This window comes from Protomyctophum bolini, assembly GCF_963924005.1.
Source record: "Protomyctophum bolini genome assembly, chromosome: 18".
In the NCBI taxonomy this organism is placed as follows: domain Eukaryota; kingdom Metazoa; phylum Chordata; class Actinopteri; order Myctophiformes; family Myctophidae; genus Protomyctophum; species Protomyctophum bolini.
This window is the reverse complement of record NC_137879.1, coordinates 9,111,051-9,133,114: the sequence shown is the minus strand read 5'-3', so window position 1 is coordinate 9,133,114 and position 22,064 is coordinate 9,111,051. Positions and strand designations below refer to the sequence as shown.

The window sequence follows — 22,064 nt, the reverse complement described above, 5'->3', positions numbered from 1 at the left end:
CAGAAAGCTGTTTCAAAGGACATTTGTAGAATCTGGTCTCAGTATAGCCCTAGTTTAGCACATAAAAGGTCTCCACCATCCGGCAGCCATGAAGGATGAAACTAGACATGTTTGTGGTTGCTTAATGTTGTTGTTATTTTTTTGCGCTCATGCAATTCGCCCCCCTCGCCTGCAGGTGTCACCAGCGGCAGCAACGAGAGTACGACGATGAAGATGATGATGAAGTTATTGACTCAGAGGAGAGAGAGAGAGAGAGAGAGAGAGAGAGAGAGAGGGGTAAGCATGCCCGCTCCCCGCAGCGCTCTCAGCGCCCCGCTGCGCAGCCCAGTCGATATATTTGCTGTAGCCACGGGCTGGTGCGGGCTGGCGCTAATTGCATTTGACAGAGCAGAGGAATGAATTTGTCTCCAGCCTTGGTGGAAGCTTAAGATAAAAAAAATAAAATAAAAAATATGCCGCGGAGGCAGCAAAGCTGTGCTACAGCATGCATTGTGTATCTCTCTCTCTCTCTCTGTGTGTTAATGTTCCATATTATTCTGAGCTTATACAGGAGCTCTCTAATACACCTGTTTGTTTACCTATTAAGACGGTGGTATTTAAGCATCAAGGTTAAGTAGAATGCTGGTGTTTCTCTGTGTGTGTGCGAGCGTGCGCGCGTGTGCGTACTTGCAACAGGTGCAAGTGATTTGCAACATCCCACAATGTAACATCCATCACGTACAGATGGACGTGAGGGAGGAGGAAAGATGTGATTGAGCTGCAAATGAGCCCGGGCCGCTCAGTGGATTATTAAACAATGGCTTCACGGAGCGCACGTGGTGTATTTAACCCATTCTGACCTGAGATCAGATTCATACGAGGTTTCCACTGGACACACACTGGTCTGATTAACCCATTCTGACCTGAGATCAGATTTAAAAAAATGTCAGTCGTTCTTTGATTTTTCAAAAATAGCAGACCTACAAGCTCGTAGCGCGCCACTCGGTGGCGCGCTATGAGCTTGTAGATCTGCTCCAGAAAAAAATGTAAATTTGCCATGAAAATGCTTCAATCTGGTGCACTTTGAGATCAAAATTAAGAAGCTAGGTGGGGGCCACATGTGGCCAGTAGCCCATGTAAGGGATACATGAAAAAAAAAAAATCTTCTCCCTGTGACGAGGCCCCCTCAGTGGTTGAGGCCCTAGGCGACCGCCTAGTTCGCCTATGCCTAGAACCGGCCCTGCAGGAACCACATGCAGAAGGAAGGCAGGAAGAAGCATGCAGTCTTAGGTGAACTTAAATACGCCGCCCAATTGGTCAGCTGACTGCCACATCAGCGAATGACATGTGGAGCCTTGCACACACTGAATACACCCACATAGTAATGCACCGTATTAACCCCTCGAGTATATGTATGCGCCCTTTAGCTCAGTATGAAACCGCTCGAGTAGACCTGCCTGAACTAACTCTGCAAGCTATACGTATCATTATTCAAATTCAAAAGCAGCAAAAATAGCAGATCTCTCTTCAAAACGATGCTGAAGTCATTGGCTACGTTTACACGGACAGTTAAATCCCCTTTTCATTCAGAATAAAAGTTAAATCCTATTAAAAGTTGTCATGTAAACACCTACAAAAACTTAAATTGGAATGAAAATGGCCAATCTGATTTAAACTTAGATCTGATGTAACTGACCGGTTTATTCCATTTTTAAATCCGATTGAAACAATTGTGGACTCATGTAAACACTCATTCGGAATGACCATTTCCCATGTAAACACGCAGCAAAAAACGTACTTCTGAATTAATTAATTCTGAGGTTTTCATTCTGAAGCCCTCATGTAACCGCAGCCATTGATGAGGTTGATGAGGTGGAGGTGGTTATGTTGGGTCGGGTGCGGCGGTACCAACCTGTTTGATGGTGAAGTCGTTGATGAGGTGGTGGTTGTGTTCGTTCAGGTTGCAGTGCAGTACCAACCTGTTTGATGGTGAAGTCGTTGATGAGGTGGTGGTTGTGTTCGTTCAGGTTGCAGTGCAGTACCAACCTGTTTGATGGTGAAGTCGTTGATGAGGTGGTGGTTGTGTTCGTTCAGGTTGCAGTGCAGGGACACACAGTCGCTCTGGTACAGCAGGTCCTGCAGCGTGTAGACGCGCTGCACGCCCAGCGAGCGCTCCAGGCCGTCCTGGAGGTACGGGTCGTAGAAGATCACGTTGAAGCCGAACACCTTGGCCCGCACGGCCACCGCCTGGCCCGAGCGCCCTGGAGAGAGAGAGAGAGAGAGAGAGAGAGAGAGAGAGAGAGGATGGAAAGGGTGACTTTTACCAATTACGAACGCCTTCTAAATCAATAGTTCTCACACTTGCACGATTTATTTAACCCATTCTGACCCGAGATCAGATTCATATGAGGTTTCCACTGGACACACGCACACATGTCTGATGAACCCATTCTGACCTGAGATCAGATTCTAAAAAAAAATGTCAGTCGTTCTTCGATTCATCAAAAATAGCAGACCTACAAGCTCGTAGCGCGCCACTCGGTGGCGCGCTATGAGCTTGTAGATCTGCTATTTTTCAATAGCTAAAGCATGACATGATGCTATAACACCAGAATGGGTTCCCGTTCAGAATGGGTTAAAAAGAAAAAGCTCAAAAATAGCAGATCTACAAGAATGTCAAATGTGTGTATACTATATCATATCATATATTGCAATGCAGCACAAAGTGACGCACTGTGAGCTTGTACATCCGATATTTATATTTTTATATAACACTTATACCATTATCACAATAGTACAATATCCAAAAATCACAGACAACATCCAGCCTAATATCATGATATGGATACAATATTGATACTAGGGATGTCCCGATCACGATTTTGGAGTCCCGATCCGATTCCGATCATTTTGAAAAATGACGAGATCGGCGCCGATTTCCGATCACGCGATCAATGAGTTCAACGCCACAGCTGATAAAAGGGTTTACCCGTTCTTATCTTTTCATAAACATATATAAAAATAAATATATATATATTTATGTATATAAAATATAAATAAATATATAAAATATATGCAGTATTATAATTGTTATACTGTATTTTGCTACCGTTAGCACGGCCCGTGGCGCACCATGCCAGACCGACATTTCGCTGCATGTTAAACCCTTTTGAACGTTTGAATCATTATGGCTGACATCTCCGCGCTGCATTCCTCCGTTACTGACTGACTGACGGCGCTTATTATAGAGAGCACGAACACACACGCAAACACAAACACACACACACACACACACACACACACACACACACACACACACACACACACACACATGTCATGGTCACGATGACGGCAGGCAACGCTCTCACTTTCACTTCAGTCTTTTATCCGTGCACTATCAAAGGGGCGTGTCATGACATGTTGCGCTGCCAAAGTGTTGAGTTCCGCGCGAGATTGACATCCGCACGGAGCGCCTAGCGCAGCCAGGCAGAATGCTGGAGGGAGGGAAAAATCACACGGCTTTCCCTTCAAGGGCACACAGCCTGCTGAAAGAATGAATGCAGCGGGAGGAGTGTGTGTGTGTGTGTGTGTGTGTGACTGTGTGTGTGTGTGTGTGTGTGTGTCTTTTCTTCCACCAGCGCCTTTGTACAACCAGTAGAATATTTACAGTACAGAAAAATGAAAATGAATGAGAGAGAAGCCTTGGAAAAGAAAGTCTCACACTGTGCCGTTTCACCTATAAAAGAGAGCTTTCTGTGCATGCGTGCGACGTGCGTGCGTGTGCGTGTGTGTGTGTGTGTGTGTGTGTGTGTGTGTGTGTGTGTGTGTGTGTGTGTGTGTGTGTGTGTGTGTGTGTGTGTGTGTGTGTGTGTGTGTGTGTGTGTGCGCGCGCTTGCGCGGGCGTGGTACACATGTACACCTCTATCAGCTGTTCCTTTTCATCTAGCCTATCTCTTCTTAAAACTTTATTGTTTTGACGTTTTTATCCTCGATTGTTTTAACCCATGAACACATTCCATGCGTTATGGTATAATTGACAAGATTGTTTGCATTGGACCTTTAGGGGCATAACGCCAAAGTATTTCTGCCTTTTATCCATGAAAATCCGCTTGAAAATAGTCCTGTGATTTGTTATTGAGCCCACAAAAAAGCCACTTCCGCGATCCGGGTCACAGACAAAGATCGTCTATACCCCTCCTATTCCATAATAATCATCTAACAACGGCGAATGAAACACATGGAACAAATAGCGGGTTTAGCGTATTACGCATGGAAAGACAATGGAATACATGTTGTGTATGGCAGGTTATGCGGTCAATGTGTTTAAGACCTGAGGCCGATTCCACAAAATGTCCTGTGGTTAGGGTTAGGGTTGCGTGTGTGTGTTTCCAGCAGGCTGCGTGTAGACAGACCCATTATGTGCAGCGTCACCAAGGAGGTCTCTCTCTCTCTCTCTCTCTCTCTCTCTCTCTCTCTCTCCACTGCTACTCGTCATGCTGCCAGGTGGAAACCTCGTATGTCCAAAGCAGTTACTTTCCAAGAAGTGGGGGGAACCCGGTCGGTGGTACCAGCGGATACAGTGTAGTTGTTATTTTAGTGGTACCAGCAGGTCCAGTGTAGTTGTTATTTTAGTGGTACCAGCAGGTCCAGTGTAGTTGTTATTTTAGTGGTACCAGCAGGTCCAGTGTAGTTGTTATTTTAGTGGTACCAGCAGGTCCAGTGTAGTTGTTATTTTAGTGGTACCAGCAGGTCCAGTGTAGTTGTTATTTTAGTGTACCAGCAGGTCCAGTGTAGTTGTTATTTTAGTCACAACAAGCTCTTATCAATGCTTTTCGTCTGTTAAATAATCATGAAAATCAATCCACAAGCAGCAACGCTCGCCCACTTCAACTTTCACTCGTGACAGAATGTCTCCGCGAAAACAGCAGATCTACAAGGTGGCGTCGCGTCACATCACATCCACCGCGGCGTGTCGTTGATCTTAGAGATCTGCTATTTCCGCGACTTCTTGCGTGACACACTAACTTGTCTTGTTTTGCGGCGAAAGGAAGGAAGGAAGTTATGGAGAAAAAAACCCACAAAACGTTTTGGAAAATAAAATATATCCGGAGATACGAGGTTTCCGAAGCCGACGGCAACGCTGCTCCAGACAATGGACAATGTGCTGGGCGGAGGAGGGGGGGGTGAGGGGGGGGTTCTCAATGCCAGGCCTTCAGTTTTGGGCACAGGGAGACTGGGCAGCTGTCTGGCTGGCGCCAGGGTGTGTGTGTGTGTGTGTGTGTGTGTGTGTGTGTGTGTGTGTGTGTGTGTGTGTGTGTAGGCCTGGGGGGTGCTGGGGGGGGGGTGATAGTAGGTGTATGTGGACATGAAGATAAGGCAGTACTTTGGAAAAGCTTCTGAGAGGAGAGAGAGAGAGAGAGAGAGAGAGAGAGAGAGAGAGAGAGAGAGCGAGCATCATTCAGTTCTGTGTCGTGACAGGATGAGGACACGCACACGCACACGCACACACACACACACACACACACACACACACACACACACACACACACACACACACACCTCTATGACAGGTGGGAAAGTGGGCAATTGCAGACACACTGTAAGTACACACAGACACACACACACACGCACACACACACACACAGACACACACACACATGCACGCAAGCACACACTCACACACACACACACACACACGGCTCGCTACCATGAAGGGCCCGATTATGGCAGGATAGGGTGGCAAGGGACCGAGACAGATAGAGAGAGAGAGAAGGGGGGGGGGGGGGGCTGCGAGACATAGCAAGAGTGTCGGGGCGAGAGAGAACAAGGCAGAATAATGGAGATATAATGGTGAGCATTAGAGAGAGAGGGAGATGAGAGGACAGGCTGCCCGCGGACACACACACACACACACACACACACACACACACACACACACACACACACACACACACACACACACACACACACACACACCCTTGAGATAATCTGTCGGACAGGCAGAGAGAGAGAGAGAGAGAGAGAGAGAGAGAGAGAGAGAGAGAGAGAGAGAGAGAGAGAGAGAGAGAGAGAGAGAGAGAGAGAGAGAGAGAGAGAGAGAGAGAGAGAGAGTCTTATCAGAGGCAGGAAAACAGAGGAGCACAGATGTGAGCGGAGAGAGAAAGGATATGAGACAAGGATGGAGGGCGAGAGAGAGAGAGGAGAGAGAGGTCTAAACAAACAAATATTCTTAGTTACGCGCCAGAGATTTTGCCTGTAAGTTTGTTTGTTTTTAATCATTCCTGTACTTATGTGTTTATTTGTATTTAATATTTATCTTTTTTCAGGAAATCCAGTATTATTATTCCTTCAATTATTATCATCAGAAACACAGTGTTTTTTGTGGGAAACGCAGTCTTTGCGGAACATGTCCCACCAACATTGTGATGCGTGTGCCTGTATGAGTGTCCGTCGCTTATTAACTGAAATCCATGATCTACAACAGGGATGGCCTGTAAAACACCAAAAAGGGCTTCCTTCCCGTCCTCTAAAAGTGACAGTTACAGATGCGTTCCAATAAGGTCTTAACCCATTTTGCGTGGGAACCCCTTTTGGTGTTAGCATTACGTTATGCTTTAGCTATTTAAAAATAGCAGATCTACAAGCTCATAGCGCGCCACCGAGTGGCGCGCTACGAGCTTGTAGGTCCGCTATTTTTGAAAAATCGAAGAACGACTGACATATAGAAACATTTTCAGAAAACTGTCATTTTTCAAACAGACATTTTTAGAATCTGATCTCAGGTCAGAATGGGTTAACGGGGGTCCTCCTCCTCCTCCTCAGTATAGCTCACCGAAGCCGATGAGTCCCAGGGTCTCTCCGCGGATGCGCGCGGCTCCGGACGCCACCTCGCGGATCTGCTCCACGCTCTGGACCCGCGTGCCCTCCCGGAGGGCCTGGTACAGCCAGGTGTTTCGCCGGTACAGGTTGAGGATGTGACACATGGTGGAGTCCGCCGTCTCCTCCACCGCCGCCGAGGGGATGTTACACACCGCGATGCCTGAGGGGGGACGCGCACACACACACACACACACGAGAACACACAATAACATCAAAACCTATGTTCGCTCGTTACCAGTAAAGCAACCTCCTGCATTATGTGCACATTCAAAACAGGTGGTACGCACGGGGCGTTGAGTGATATCAGTCAATGAGCACTTACAAACTCCAGCACTGCAAGGAATTTCTTGACAGGAAGTATAGCTCATAAAATGTCTATGGTGGATTTTTATGAAACAAACACTTTACAGATTGAAAGAGGATAATAACTTACATGAAGACAATGATTTATTTTTGAGTGGTGCAACCACTCCTACATCCAGCAATGTCCGTGTACCTGTTGTTTTTTATATGCAAATGAGGCATTATATAGGGAAATATGCAAAACATTTAAAATATTAAAAAGCTACTATACTGTGGAAGGGCTTATCATATATTAATTTACTTATATTTATCTTATATAAACAATTTACTATAGGTATAGTTTTGTTTTGCCCACTCAATTCATAATTAACATTCCAATTTTGGAGCTCTGGCTCATGGACTAAGAACCACAAAGAACTGAACCGGTTCCCATTGGGAATCAACCGGTGGAAAAGGGCTCTCTGTCTCTCTCTTGTTTACTTCATTGTGTTTTTTCCCCCTTTTGCTCTGTATCACCTGGCAGTGCATAATAAAGGCCTCTTTAAAATCAAAATCTCTCTCTCTCTTCATGTCTCCGTGTCTCCTCTGGACCTGGTTTCTTGTTCTCGTCTTTTATGTGAGACGCACACAACAGTTATCTTAAGTACCTCTCGGAGAGAGTCATATGGGGTCCAAGCCACTAGATGGCGCAGGCACACAGCCTAACATACACTCACGGAACAATTCCATTGGATCGTGAATTGTCGCTCATGGCGTGGTTATATCCCCACCCACCAGGTATATAACCTAAGGTCCGCCCTGAGGAACGTCATTCCTCGCTTTCTGTGCTATCGCATACACGTCTTAACAAAGAGAATCACCTTTCGGCTGTTGAAATATATTTTAAACTTTAAAACTAAACTTTAAAACTTTTAACTTTAAAATCAAAATCCCTCTCTTCATGTCTCCGTGTCTCCTGGTTTTTTGTTCTCGTCTTTTAAGTGAGACACACACACACACACACACACACACACACACACACACACACACACACACACATGTTCAACGATGTCCTTACTGACATTCCAGTCCACGTATTTTGTATACCGTAATTCTGTTTTAGCTCTGAACTGGAATTAAATCAAACAGAAAGATGCATGAGGTAAATGATCCTATAATCACGCCTCTGTGGATCTTAGCAGAAGCACTGAGCTCTGTACTGACTGACTCACGCACAGGAACATAAATATAGAAGTTAATAATAGATAACTCTCCTCAGTCTCCTGTCTTGGATGCACAGAACACCAGAGGTGTGCGTGTTCCATTTTACGCACTGCCGAACGTGCCGCGATTGGTGCCGCTTCTACCATATATATATATACGTTCTGAGTTATGATTTTAAACCCATTCAGGACGGGAACACTCTTTTGGTGTTTTAAGCATTATGTTGAAAAATCATGAAAATGTGCTGCAGATCGTTGAATATATATTCTTTCAGAGCGAACGTTTTAACTCAAATCTTTGCTTCTGGAGGGGTGACGTGCTGTTATTGTGCTGTGTGTGTGTTCGTTGTGTTGTTGTGTTTGACGTACCCAGCTCCCCGGTGCTGTGACGTGCTGTTATTGTGCTGTGTGTGTACGTTGTGTTTGACGTACCCAGCTCCCCGGCGGTGTGCCGTGTTGTTACTATGCTGTGTGTGTGTTCGTTGTGTTGTTGTGTTTGACGTACCCAGCTCCCCGGCGGTGTGCCGTGTTGTTACTGTGCTGTGTGTGTGTTCGTTGTGTTGTTGTGTTTGACGTACCCAGCTCCCCGGCGGTGTGCCGTGTTGTTACTGTGCTGTGTGTGTGTACGCTGTGTTGTTGTGTTTGACGTACCCAGCTCCCCGGCGGTGTGACGTGTTGTTACTGTGCTGTGTGTGTGTGTTCGTTGTGTTGTTGTGTTTGACGTACCCAGCTCGCCGGCGGCCTTTATGTCGATGTTGTCGTAGCCGCTGCCGATGCGGATGATGATGCGCAGCGCCTTGAACTTCTCCAGGTCCTCCCTGGTCAGCGTGATGGTGTGGTACATCATGGCTCCCACCGCCTCGTTCAGCACCTGCACAAACACACACACACATGCACGTCAACATTTTAGGACAAGGATTTTATGGATGGCATTTTTAATACATTTTAACTGTGAGCCTGAAAGCCCGAAAAATTGTCTACCCAGCTCATAAAAGCAGCTTATAGATCAGCTATAAATGGCAAATTTATATAGTGCCTTTATTCAAGGCGCTTTGCATAGATTGTGCATTCCATTCACCCATTCACACACACACACACACACACACACACACACACACATTCACACACCGATGGCGGAGGAAAGCACACATGGCATCAACGCATAGTGCTGTGTGCTGGCACACTATACACTCTGTCTTTCTTTTATCATTCATTTTTTAAGAGCCTGCCCAGGGACTACAGATGAAATTTTGCTTTGGCTAACTCTTGGTCCATTTACATTGAGGTGAATGTTGATTAATGAGCTTTATTGTCCCTGTCTAATAAATAAATGAAATAGATGCCATTGGAACCATTTGCATTCAAAACTTTCCCATCAAAGTAATTTCATAGCAGATGCCATTGGAACGATTTGTATTAAAAACCTTTCAATCAAAAGTAATGTCATAGTCAAACAGAAACCACTACTACTACAACAGGGCTATTCAGCTAAATTGTTCAGGGGCCACATTGTCACACATGTCGTTCAAGACGGTCAATCCCCAGTGTGTTCATTGTGTTCCCTCCATTCCTCATGGGCTAACCAACTAACTGGCCCTAACAGCAGATCCCTGAGGTCAATGTGAGATCCTTAAAGAAGAACCCATGACAATCACAAGATCACGTCTCGTCCCCTCTGCGTGAACCATGAAGACCACATGACAGATGGAGACATTAAAAAAGTTTTTTTTTATGGTGAGGAGGGGAGGGGGAAGGGGGATATGAGCCCAGCAGACATCACATGGCAAACCGCCGTCAGCACAGCAGTGACACTATACTGTCCTTTTAAAGCCCCTGTGTCTCTGAGCTGGAACAAGTCATTACGTTGTCTCGGTGGAGGGAGGTTTTGTGCGGCGTCATCAGAAGTGCACTGCGTGCCTTCTGGGTCTCAACGGTCAACGGGTCGGGCTAATTGACCGAAGAGAGAGGTCGCATCGTGTGGCTGATCCCAGTGCAAACGTTTATGCTTCATTTTAATTTACACTCGCTTGGTAGTTCGTACACATTCAAGTGGCGTGCTGTGAGCGTGTATATTTGCTATTTTTGAAGAATAGCCATTGCAAAAAATCTAAAACGGGTTAACACTCTGAGATGTAGTGTACTGTATATACGTATAAGTACAAGTGCAGAAAATTGGAAATAGTCCCGCTCCACCACCACCACTCTATACAGACACCAGGAAATAGTCCCACTCCATCACCACTCTATACAGACACCAGGAAATACTCCCGCTCCATCACCACTCTATACAGACACCAGGAAATAGTCCCACTCCATCACCACTCTATACAGACACCAGGAAATACTCCCGCTCCATCACCACTCTATACAGACACCAGGAAATACTCCCGCTCCATCACCACTCTATACAGACACCAGGAAATAGTCCTGCTCCATCACCACTCTATACAGACACCAGGAAATAGTCCCGCTCCATCACCACTCTATAAAGACACCAGGAAATACTCCCGCTCCACCACCACTCTATACAGACACCAGGAAATAGTCCCGCCCCACCATCACTCTATACAGACACCAGGAAATAAATGCCCCTCCTCCAGACAAGGTGACCTGCAGGCCTCCAGGATTCAGTGTAGTGTGGATCTAAGCATCAGCCTGTCAGCGGGCAGCGTGGTAAATAACTGTTCACCTCCAGCCAAAACTGCATTAGCTCTACCTCTGATTAGCAGATTAGCTCCGAACATTTCCATCGCGCTTTTATTAGCCCCCGCATCCCAGCCGGGCCCTGTGAAGTGCAGATTCAAGGGTAAAGCCACACCGTACCGCACGCACGCACAGACTGTGTGTTTTAGGCTACTATACTTGTGAGGACATCAACATTTTAGGACGGCATAGGAAAATTCTGAAAACTGCCGAAAAATAGCTAAAGAAAAGCTGAATAATAGGCGAAAAATAGAAGCTCACAGAGAGCGGCTATTTTTGCAGTGTCGGTGTGCGCACATCTAACCCCAACATCGACATCTTTTTTTCCCTTTTTTCCCTTTTTTAGGACCAGGGAAATCCTCGCAATTTCCATTTCTCATATTGTACTATACTTGTGTGGTGTGAACATTTGGTCCTCACAGCTACGCACGCACGCACACACACACATTACAATTTAGGCATTTAGCAGACACTCTTAATCCAGAGTGATTTACAAAAAGCTAGAACAAAAACATGGCGATACATCATATACATAAAGACTATAGTTATCATCATGAAACATACGTAAGCTACGATCATAGCAGTGGAAAATATCTATATAATGAAATATGCATATATACTACTGTGTATAGTGCTATGTCTACATAAAATGCTATCTATGTAAATGACATAAGTCGAGCCTTTGCATTTGCCTGTCGTTGGGGTAGGGCGAGTGCTACAGCAAGTGCAATGGGTCCAAGATGGAGTCTGAAGAGGTGGGTTTTCAGACTGCGGTGGAAGATTAGGGAGTGAGTCTGCGAGCACGCACGCACGCACACACACACATTTTCTTCCCTTCCTCTATACTAGTCTACTCTGGACTTTGCCTGAAGGGCAGGTTTTGTGTGTGGAGACAAAAGGCTGTAGCGTGAGGAATGGACTATAGGCCAGTCAGTGGAAGGTACTGGGAGGAGTGTGTGTGTGTGTAGGAGTAGGGGGGGAGACAAACTGAATGCATTTTACTTTAATGGAAACTCTGAGCTAATGTGTCTGTTTCCCTCCTCCTCCTCCTCTCTGCTGAAACTGGAGCCACCGCTGCTTCTTACAAGTATCATTTGTGACAGCGGCCGGGCGTCTTTTTTGACACAACACAGAAGGCTCCCCAACTACTGGAGAATGTGCGCGTGTGTGTATGTGTGTGTGTGTGTGTGTGTGTGTGCGCGTGCGTGTGAGGGGGAAGGGAGCGAGCGTGTTCTGTAAAGTATACTTGCATGGAATGATATCTCTGGGTGCATGGGTGCAATGCCAAGGACGTCATGTATGCATGCATATACTGTACGTGCATGTGTGTGTGTGTGTGTGTGTGTGTGTGTGTGTGTGTGTGTGTGTGTGTGTGTGTGTAAGATGCATGAATTATTTGGTGATACTGAGGAGGGCTCTTATACTATGAGGTCATCCCAGTGGTGAGCAGGGCTGATGTAGTTGGGATGAGGGCTGCATGGCTGTAATGCTGAGAGAGCAGAGATATTCTGCACGCACTACGCCAGGCCAGGCCAGGCCCGGCCAGGCCAGGCCCGGCCAGGCCAGGCCAGGCCAGGCCCGGCCCGGCCAGGCCAGGCCCTCACACAACCACGGCCTGCCTCCCTTCAAATACACTTAACCCATTCTGACCTGAGATCAGATTCATACGAGGTTTCCACTGCGGACACACACTGGTCTGATGAACCCATTATGACCTGAGATCAGATTCTAAAAATGTCAGTCGCTCTTCGATTTTTCAAAAATAGCAGACCTACAAGCTCGTAGCGCGCCACTCGGTGGCGCGCTATGAGCTTGTAGATCTGATATTTTTCAATAGCTAAAGCATAACATGATGCTAATACCAAAATGGGTTCCCGTTCAGAATGGGTTAATACATTTGTGTTTTTGGCCTCTCCAACAGGCCTGAAAATCCACCTTTCAGCAGCAGCAGGCCCAAGGGAGAGGGAATGTTTTCCCCTCCCCTCCCAGTACAGTGTTTTATTTCCCTGTGATGATATTGATTGATTATTGCTATTCTTCAGTATTATGTCTATGAATTGATTGCATAGGGCCTTAAATGTTTCCTGAAAACACTCGACGGGGATACAAATTAAACCAAAAAGACCCTTATGGTTTCATTTTACGCTCTCAAGAGTTACATTGTTGTTAAACATCTGCATTACTGTACTGTTTTATACTTATTTTACTTGTTTTCTTTCTAATAAAGTTCACCCCCCCCCCCCCCTCCGGCCCCCACACATGTAAAGCGTCTTTGGGTATCATGAAAAGTGTTACATAAGTACCAGATATTATTACTTAATTTACAAGAACTCTACACAATTAGAGAATGTGAAGAAAGGGTCGAAAACCTATATAGTCACGCGGCAGGCCTTTCACCTGGATTCCTGCGGTGGCTCAGAGTTTGGACAGAGAGTGAGAGACAGAGAGCAGGTGTCGTGTTCTGGCTCCGACACAGCCCGGCAGTGTTAATGCGTTAAAGATGACATTATACCGAGGCTGCTGCGATTGTTTAATAACCTTTGGAGCATACAGTATTATACGCCGAAGTATTTGCACCTTTGATCCATGAAAATCCCCCCTTGAAAATAGTCCCATGGCTTGTTGTTGTTGTCGAACCGAAAAATACTCCACCGTCGCGATCCGGGAACCACAGGCAGTGAGCGCTGCTGTCTGGAGCCCAGTTGAAACTATACCGTTCATTGGGCTTGTAGATCTGATATTTTTGTATTTTATTTTCCGCCATACAAGAAAATCGGGCTTCAATCGAGGCTACTTTCACCTTCAACTCAGTCAGCGCTTCTGTTTGACTGCTGGGGACAGAGGCATGCGTGTGCGTATGTTTTACTTAAGTAAAATGATTGTCTCCACCAGGCCGAAGGCATGGGGAGAGAGTATGTTTTGCACACGTGCGTGCGTGCGGGGTATGGGGGTGGGCGTTCCAAACATCCGAGCCGAAACTCACTCGATTATCCACGACCATCGTCGTCGTCTCCACGGCAGGGAAATGGAGATTGGACATATTATTTTCTGTCTTTTCAATCTACACCTACACGCTACACCTCCCCCTCTGGGTGTACTGTATATATCCCTGCAACCAGCCAGTTATTACCACCGTCTGGCGGAATATGTTGTTGCCGAGCGAAGGTGCACATTACAATCATTTTTCCCCGATAAGGGCTGCGTGTTAAAACAAACAACCCCCCCAAAAAAACACCCCACACACACACACACACTCTACTCTCTCCGTCTCTCCTGGTCGCCTGAAGGTTTCACATTGAATGGATCTCTATGCAAATGCGCCTTTAAAAAAAAAAAAATGTCCCATTTTCACTGAGTCGGGTCGAGGGAAGTGCGGAGGTGGCCTCTCGCTCCATCCGTAAGATGGAGAGAGAGAGATAGCACCTCACCAGACACCAGAGAGAGAGAGAGAGAGAGAGAGAGAGAGAGAGAGAGAGAGAGAGAGAGAGAGAGATAGCACCTCACCAGACACCAGAGAGAGAGAGAGAGAGAGAGAGAGAGAGAGAGAGAGAGATAGCACCTAGACAGACGCCCGCGCCTCCATTCCGTAGCCAAATATTATACATGTGGTTTCTCTCTCTCTCTCTCTCTCTCTCTCTCTCTGTTCCTCTCTTTTCTGCAGCTGCATAAAATGTAATAAAGAGCCTCGACAAGCCAGCGCAATGTAATTACACCGTGCTGCGCGCTCCCCCACACCCACCTAACCCCCCCCCCCCACACACACACACACACACACACACACACACACACACACACCGCACATACACACAGACTAGAATGAGGCCCTGTTCCTTCTTAGAACGTGATCGCAGTTTGCCACCAAAGTGACATTAAATCACAATGAAGCCACTTTATTTTAGCGGAGGAGGAGGGGTGGGGGTGACACGGCGTGCCGTGCGTCGCATATCAGCCCCGTGTTGTCGAGGCTGAAGGAGACAGAGAGACATATCAGCCCCCGTATTTCTGTCCGTCGCACGATGGCGAAAACAGGCGACGAACAAGCTCACGACGCGTCGCATCTGCGGCGTGCGGTGAGCTTGTAGATCGGATGTTTTCGCCGGCCGTCACCGGCGTTAGACGAAATATAAATATAGGGCTTGTGAGAGAGAGAGAGAGAGAGAGAGGACAAAGGAGGAACGGAGAAAGAGAGAGAGTACGTGCGTTGCAGATGCAATGGTCTGTCAACTATGAGTCCACTGTTGTGTGAGGAATACACAAGCACAATGCAGTGTGTGTGTGTGTGTGTGTGTGTGTGCGTCTACTGTATGTATGTTTCTGTGTCTGTGTATGTAGATTTCTGTTTCTGTGTGTGTGTGTGTGTGGGGGGGGACGGGTGGGTGCGTGTGTGCGCTACCTTCTCGTGGATCTCCTGCTGTGTGTGTGTGTGTGTGTGCGTGCGCTACCTTCTCGTGGATCTCCTGGGTGGACTGTGCGTCGCAGAAGGCCACCGTGGCCAGGTCTTTGAGGATGGGCATCTCCACGGTGCAGTCGCGCCCGTCCAACAAGGCCACCAGGGGGCGTGGGTGCATGGGCCCGTTCATGATCTGGGGCCGGATACCTGGAGGGAGAGAGAGAGAGAGAGAGAGAGGGAGGGTCAGGATTTAAAATGGTAAATCATCTCAAGGACCCCCAATAACAAATGAAACCAAAGGGCTTACATTCCCATTTAGAACCCCCTGTAGGAACCCAGAGGGTCCCTGGGACCTCGCTTTGATAACTACCGGTGCATTCATTATATTAGTGCCTTTATCCAAAGTACTTCACTACAGTATGAGCGTTACCTGTACATTCATCACTCATTCACACACATAATGCCATGTCATGTTTATGAATTGAATACGTAGGACCCGAATGGAAACAATACCGCAGACCAGAACTGTTTGACTGTACTCGTTGCAGTTCACAGTTTCTCTTTCCGCTACATATACATCTGGATCTTATTTCATTATTATTTCTTCTTCTCCAGCATAAGTTCACATTCGATTGACAAGAAGAGGAACATTTGTCATTATTCTTGGAGATCCCCTCTTTACTGCTAGTTGCATCATGCTATGTATACAGTATGCAATCTACAAATTAAATTAAATTGAGTGAAGGCTGGCTATACGTGAGGCTATAGCACAGTCAAGTGGCTCCAACAAAAACAACTCCTGCTGAATAAATGTAGGACACAGTCGCAGGTGAAGCTAAACAGTTAAGCACGGTGTTGAATAATAGCAGAGAGGGCCATTCATCATCACTATACGATGCTATTTGAACTGCTTTCCCACATCCATACTGATTGACCCCCGCGCTTTAACTCTCAGGTCCAAGCTAAACGGAAACAGATGGACGGTACACAGAGTTTATACTGCCAGGGAACGTACGAGCACAAACGTTGCAGCAATTAAAAAGCCATCGGCAAGCGAGATTAATCGTGGCACTAAAACGTTTCTTTACACATCTACATCTTACATTTATTTTATGCTTGATGTATTATACTCCATGCTTGAGTCGTACTGTGTATATGCAACTGAAAATAGCCGATGTGTGATGTGGTGTGAGCGTGTATAAAAGTATAATACATTTGGCTTTACATTAAGCTGAAACTGTTGGAACGACACGTGTCGTGTGAAAGCGAAACACTCTTCACGCCATGATGTCATGTCCATGATGTCATGGACACTGGGCTCACTAATACTTCCTGGACTACTATGTTGTCTCAGTAAGACATCCCTTCCCCTATCCACAAGGAGGAGCAGTGTACACAAAACATTATGGGTATTGTAGTCCAGGAAGGAAGTGAGCCCAGTGCCCAATGACATCATGGACACTCTGAAATACTAAAATATCTTAAAATAAACACATATTACCCACATAAATCAGGAAAGTGTTTCTTGTCTCCCCAAACATCATTAAAATAAGATCTGGTTCCCAAAAGGGGTGAAGTCACAATTCAGAAGACAAACCGTGCCGACTGGCGCATGATTATAGCAGCCACACACGCACACGCTCGCTCCCCGAGTGTGCGCGTGTGCAGGCTCTGATTAGGTTAGGCTACTCTAAAAGCTAACAAACGCTATGCTCAATAAATCGATGCTCCGACTCAGACTGGATTAGGGGCCGCTGCCTCGCTTACAGGAACCCGCCGTGTTTCACCTTAAGCCTTACTGTAATTTATCCTCGCCGCTCGCCTAAAAGAGAGCGATCTACGAGCCAACGACGAGTTGCAACAACACAGCCTCGTGGCGGTGATGAGGGGAGGATATAAATGGGCCTGGTGTGGCGGCACAGCGGCACACAGCTGCAGCACACACGCACGCACGCACACACACACACACACACCAACACACACACACACACGCACACACGCACGCATGCAGAGCAGAGCCATGCTCCCGTGCATATACACTACAGTAAGTATACATGTCACCTGCTGCGAACGCACCGACCATACTGTGTAACTGTACGCCCTGGGATAAGAATATCTGTGCACAGGTGTGGACACGAATGCACTCCATCATGCCGGGAGGGCCACAACATAACCCCTTGTGTGCTAGTTTGACATAAAGCGCGCGCACGCACACATGTCCGTGCACGCATGCATACGCACGCACAGTTAGCTCTTATAGTTCTTAGTTCAAAGTGAGACTGGCTTCTATGTTTGACTTGATGCGAGTGGTAATAGCAGCTGTGCAAACAGCGAGAGATAGAGAGAGAGAGAGAGGGGGTTTGCAAAGGCGAATAACGGAAAAAATTAATTAAAAAAAGGAGAAAACCCACAGAGCTACCCCATATAGACATCAGCCTGGCCCTGCAGGCCTGCATGCGTCGATGAAGCCGTGTATCGCGACATGCAACGTGTCGGTGTCACCCAACCAACCGGTCGACCCACGGCCACGCTCACATCTGCAGGCCCTGCTGTCGCTGCTGACAACACTCCATTATGGAGGCGCATCGCTGCATGTCACAATCCCGCAGGGGGGGGGAGCTGTGGCTTTTTGTCTCCGCTCGATTCTTTCTCACACCTCTCTCTCACCCTGTCGCTCCACACACACACACACACACACACACACACACGCGCCGCGCGATTCTTTGGCTCGCAGCGAGCGGAGCCACACGAGTCCCCAGCGGGCTGACCTTCTGGTGCGTCACGTCACAAAGACACATGCCATACAGTACAGCACAGAGTATACAGTACAGGGAAAGACAGACAATTACCAGGCCCTGTACTCATACAATGTTAACAAGCCGAGGGGACGGAGGGACCATCAATATTCATGCTGTCGGCCGGCGGCGGCGGCGGCGGCTACTGTGTTTTTTTTCTCTCTGAGCCGCTTTGGCGTTGGATGGATGTTGGGACCCAGCGAGGGTGTCCAGGGGCGTCTCCCTGTGGAGCGGTAGCCAGCGGAGGTCGGGATCTCTACAGGTAGATTGGGGCAGCTACGGATCTGCCGCCAGGGCCCATGGGAGAGTCACGGACCATAAGTCAACCCCTCGCTGTGACAAGAGAGAGAGACAGAGACAGAGAGAGAGAGAGAGAGAGAGAGAGAGAGGCGGGGTCCCCGGAGGCCGATCGGAGGTGTGATGTCATGTTGTAGAGTCAGCCTTATCTGGTTGCGTCGGTGCTCTCCAGAGCCTGTTGCTAAGATCATTATCTGCGTGTGTGTGTGTGTGTGTGTGTGTGTGTGTGTGTGTTGCTATATACTTGTGAGGGTCAAATGTAGTATAGTAGTGAACATATAAGTTGCAATAGACATTGTAACTATGGACAATTTTACTGCTGCTCGAAGGACAAATGGTTGCTTTATGGTTAAATATATATTAGATAGATAGATAGATCGATGTGAATGTGTGTGTGTGTGTGTGTGTGTGTGTGTGTGTGTGTGTGTGTGTGTGTGTGTGTGTGTGTTTGAGATAGGCTTACAATTAGGGCTCAGGTTAGGGTTAGGATTAGACATTTAGAGGTTAGGTTAGGTTAGGTTTAGGGTTTAGGAATGGAGACAGTTACGCATGTTGTTGGGGCCTACAGTATGTTCGGGTTAGGCAAAACAAATTATGAAATGGCATTCATAAAAATTGGCCAAATATATAATGTACTCACAAGTATAGCAATACTGAAACCTGTGTACGTGCGTGTGTGTGTGTGTGTGTGTGTGCGCGCGCTCCCACTGATTGGTCCAACGAGCATGATGATGTCAGGCTCCCTGAGGCCAGATAAGGGGTGAGCAGTGTTGGAAAGTAAGTACATTTACTCAAATACTGTACTTATGTACAATTTTGAGGTATTTGTACTGTACTTCAGTATTTCCAATTTCCAATAATTGTACTTCTACTCCACTACATATCAGATCTCACTACAGTTATTTGAAAACTTTAGTTACTTTGTAGATTTTGATTGTTATTACAAAACATATAAAAGTAGCCAAGCTCACAATGCGTCGTGACGCAATGTGAGCTTGTAGATCTGCTATTTTGAAAATATGTACACATACAGTACATTTGAAAACTTGAAATGGGCCTTTCTGCATAATACTAATACATTTTGATACCGATATACCGATACGTTTGTACTTTTACTCAAGTAAATGTAGAATTCCGGCCATTCAGACTATACAGTCTACATTAAAGTATTGATACTTCTACTCAAGTAAAGAATGCAAGTACTTTTTCCCCCCCACCACTGGTGGGCGAGCGAGCATGAGGTGCAGTTAGCAGGAGGCGCTCGCTCTCCTCTCGTTAGGGAGGTGCAGGCTGGGATTAGGGCATCAAGGGAGGCCGATTAGGAGGAGATCAAGGTGAGATTAGCAGCTTTAAGACCGAGAGAGAGAGAGAGAGAGAGAGAGAGAGAGAGAGAGAGAGAGAGAGAGGTAGAGAGTAGGGGGGAGAAAGTTGTGCATGGCTCTGCACAAACACGCTACAAAAGGCACAGTGGGACTAGTGTTGATTTCGGCTAGTGTTGATTTGGACTATAGTGCAGAGGAGATCCAGTAGAACTAAAAGACAAGTCATTATATGTTTGGTTGTGCTCAAGATGTTGCAGAGACAGAGTCAGGCCAATTAATTTATAACCCGGCACGACGTCTCACTGCAGGCCCACGGCGGGCGATGGAGAACCACACAGCGGAGGTGTCTACAGTACAGTACACGCACCCCCCACGCCGCTGTTGCTTCTCCGTCAGGTTGTCATGACGATCGCTTCATAGGGCTTCATCTGGGGTTAGCAGGCACTTTATTTTAAGCAGTGCCGGTTGACACCTGTGCTGCCGAGCCTGAGCAGAGCACAGCAGAGCACAGCAGAGCGCTGGGCTGGGCTGAGCTGGGCTGAGCTGAGCTGAGCTGGGCTGAGCTGTTCACAGATTGTGTTGCCAGATTTTTGGTGAAAACAGCAAAAATGTGATAAGAGGTTGCTTCTCGGTAAAACATGATGTGATGATAACTTTCTGAGGCAGAACAAAGGTTCCCTGTCTGTCAGTAACACTACACTGGACCATGATTGATTGATGGATGGATGCACGATTGCATGTCAGTCATTGCACACAGTACAGCTACAGCACAGCTGGTGCAAACATTTTGTCTCACAGCATACTTGCAGACAGTGTAGTGTGATAGCGTACTTCTGAAGTAATAAAATATACATCTAAAGCCAAGGAGAAATGGTCAAAGAGACATACAGTGAGATGTTTAAGCAACCTTTGATCAAGAACCTCTTTTCCCACAGCAAGCGAAAACAAGCCAACAAGGTATTCTATAATAGATTTCTGTTTGTTGTTGGTTTTGTTTGATGGACACACTGAACACCTGAACACACTGATGTTTGTATTTTCATCTATGTTTGATCAGTCAGACGTACAGTATGTTGTGATGCAATTTATGTGTTCATTATTTTGTGTGAACATCATACAGTTCTCACGGCGTGACACGGAGGGATGAGAAGAATGCCTGAGGTATCCTAATAGATGCCCGTTCATAAAGAACCTGACCTGTATCGTCAATGTTGTGACGACACAGTGTGCTAACTGCGCCCACATCCAGACACACACCAAACTGTACCGACAGCCATACACACACCAAACTGTACCGACAGCCATACACACACCAAACTGTACCGACAGCCACACACACACCAAACTGTACCGACAGCCATACACACACCAAACTGCACCCAAAGCCAGACACACACCAAACTGTACCCACAGCCAGACACACACCAAACTGTACCGACAGCCATACACACACCAAACTGTACCGACAGCCATACACACACCAAACTGTACCGACAGCCATACACACACCAAACTGCGCCCACAGCCATACACACACCAAACTGCACCCACAGCCATACACACACCAAACTGTACCGACAGCCATACACACACCAAACTGTACCAACAGCCATACACACACACACACACACACACACACACACACACAGGCACACTTCCCCCTCACTACACCAGAGGGGGAAGAGAAGAGGTTTCATGACTTTCATCCACTCTGACAGTGTCAAGGTGGACCAGTAAGGTTGTGTGTACACAGTACACACACTATAGCAACCTACACTTACACTTACAAAATGAGATGTTTTACTACAAGGGTATTAGTGTAAGATAACAAGCTAACTGCTACAAATAAAACACCTGGTGTCCTCGACATGCAGCACATTTCATTGATTTGCAGAGGTGAGGTTAATAAAAACGGGTTAGCTGCAGACACCAGCATTTTATTTGGGCAGTCTCTTTTCATTTGAAGGGAACAGGGATTATTATTATTTTTTTAATATGCGACTCTTGCCACTGTCACAGAGCACAGAGCCCTTCTAGTGCCCACACCGGGCCGAGGTGCATTGGACTTGTGGACTGTGACAGACAGTGTACAAGTAAGAAATACATATGTAGACAGGATAGATAGATGGACAGTAGGGATGATATTATAGTACTATAAATGAAGAGTACTGAATACTGAGGGTACAATAGTATA

General features: G+C 46.7%; 1 protein-coding gene across 6 annotated transcripts in view; it reads right to left on the bottom strand.

Moving 5' to 3' along the window:
* The window catches only part of LOC308333357 (C-terminal-binding protein 2), a 150,777-nt gene that overhangs the window by 10,385 nt on the left and 118,328 nt on the right, over positions 1-22,064 (bottom strand). For all 6 annotated transcript variants that reach the window (XM_080789721.1, XM_080789720.1, XM_080789717.1 and 3 more), the window contains 4 exons: positions 15,509-15,663; positions 9,090-9,234; positions 6,812-7,018; positions 2,026-2,240 (listed from right to left, as the gene is read on the bottom strand). In XM_080789721.1, coding sequence (XP_080645847.1) covers positions 2,026-2,240; positions 6,812-7,018; positions 9,090-9,234; positions 15,509-15,663 — 722 coding nt within the window. The remainder of the gene's footprint in view (positions 1-2,025; positions 2,241-6,811; positions 7,019-9,089; positions 9,235-15,508; positions 15,664-22,064) is intronic.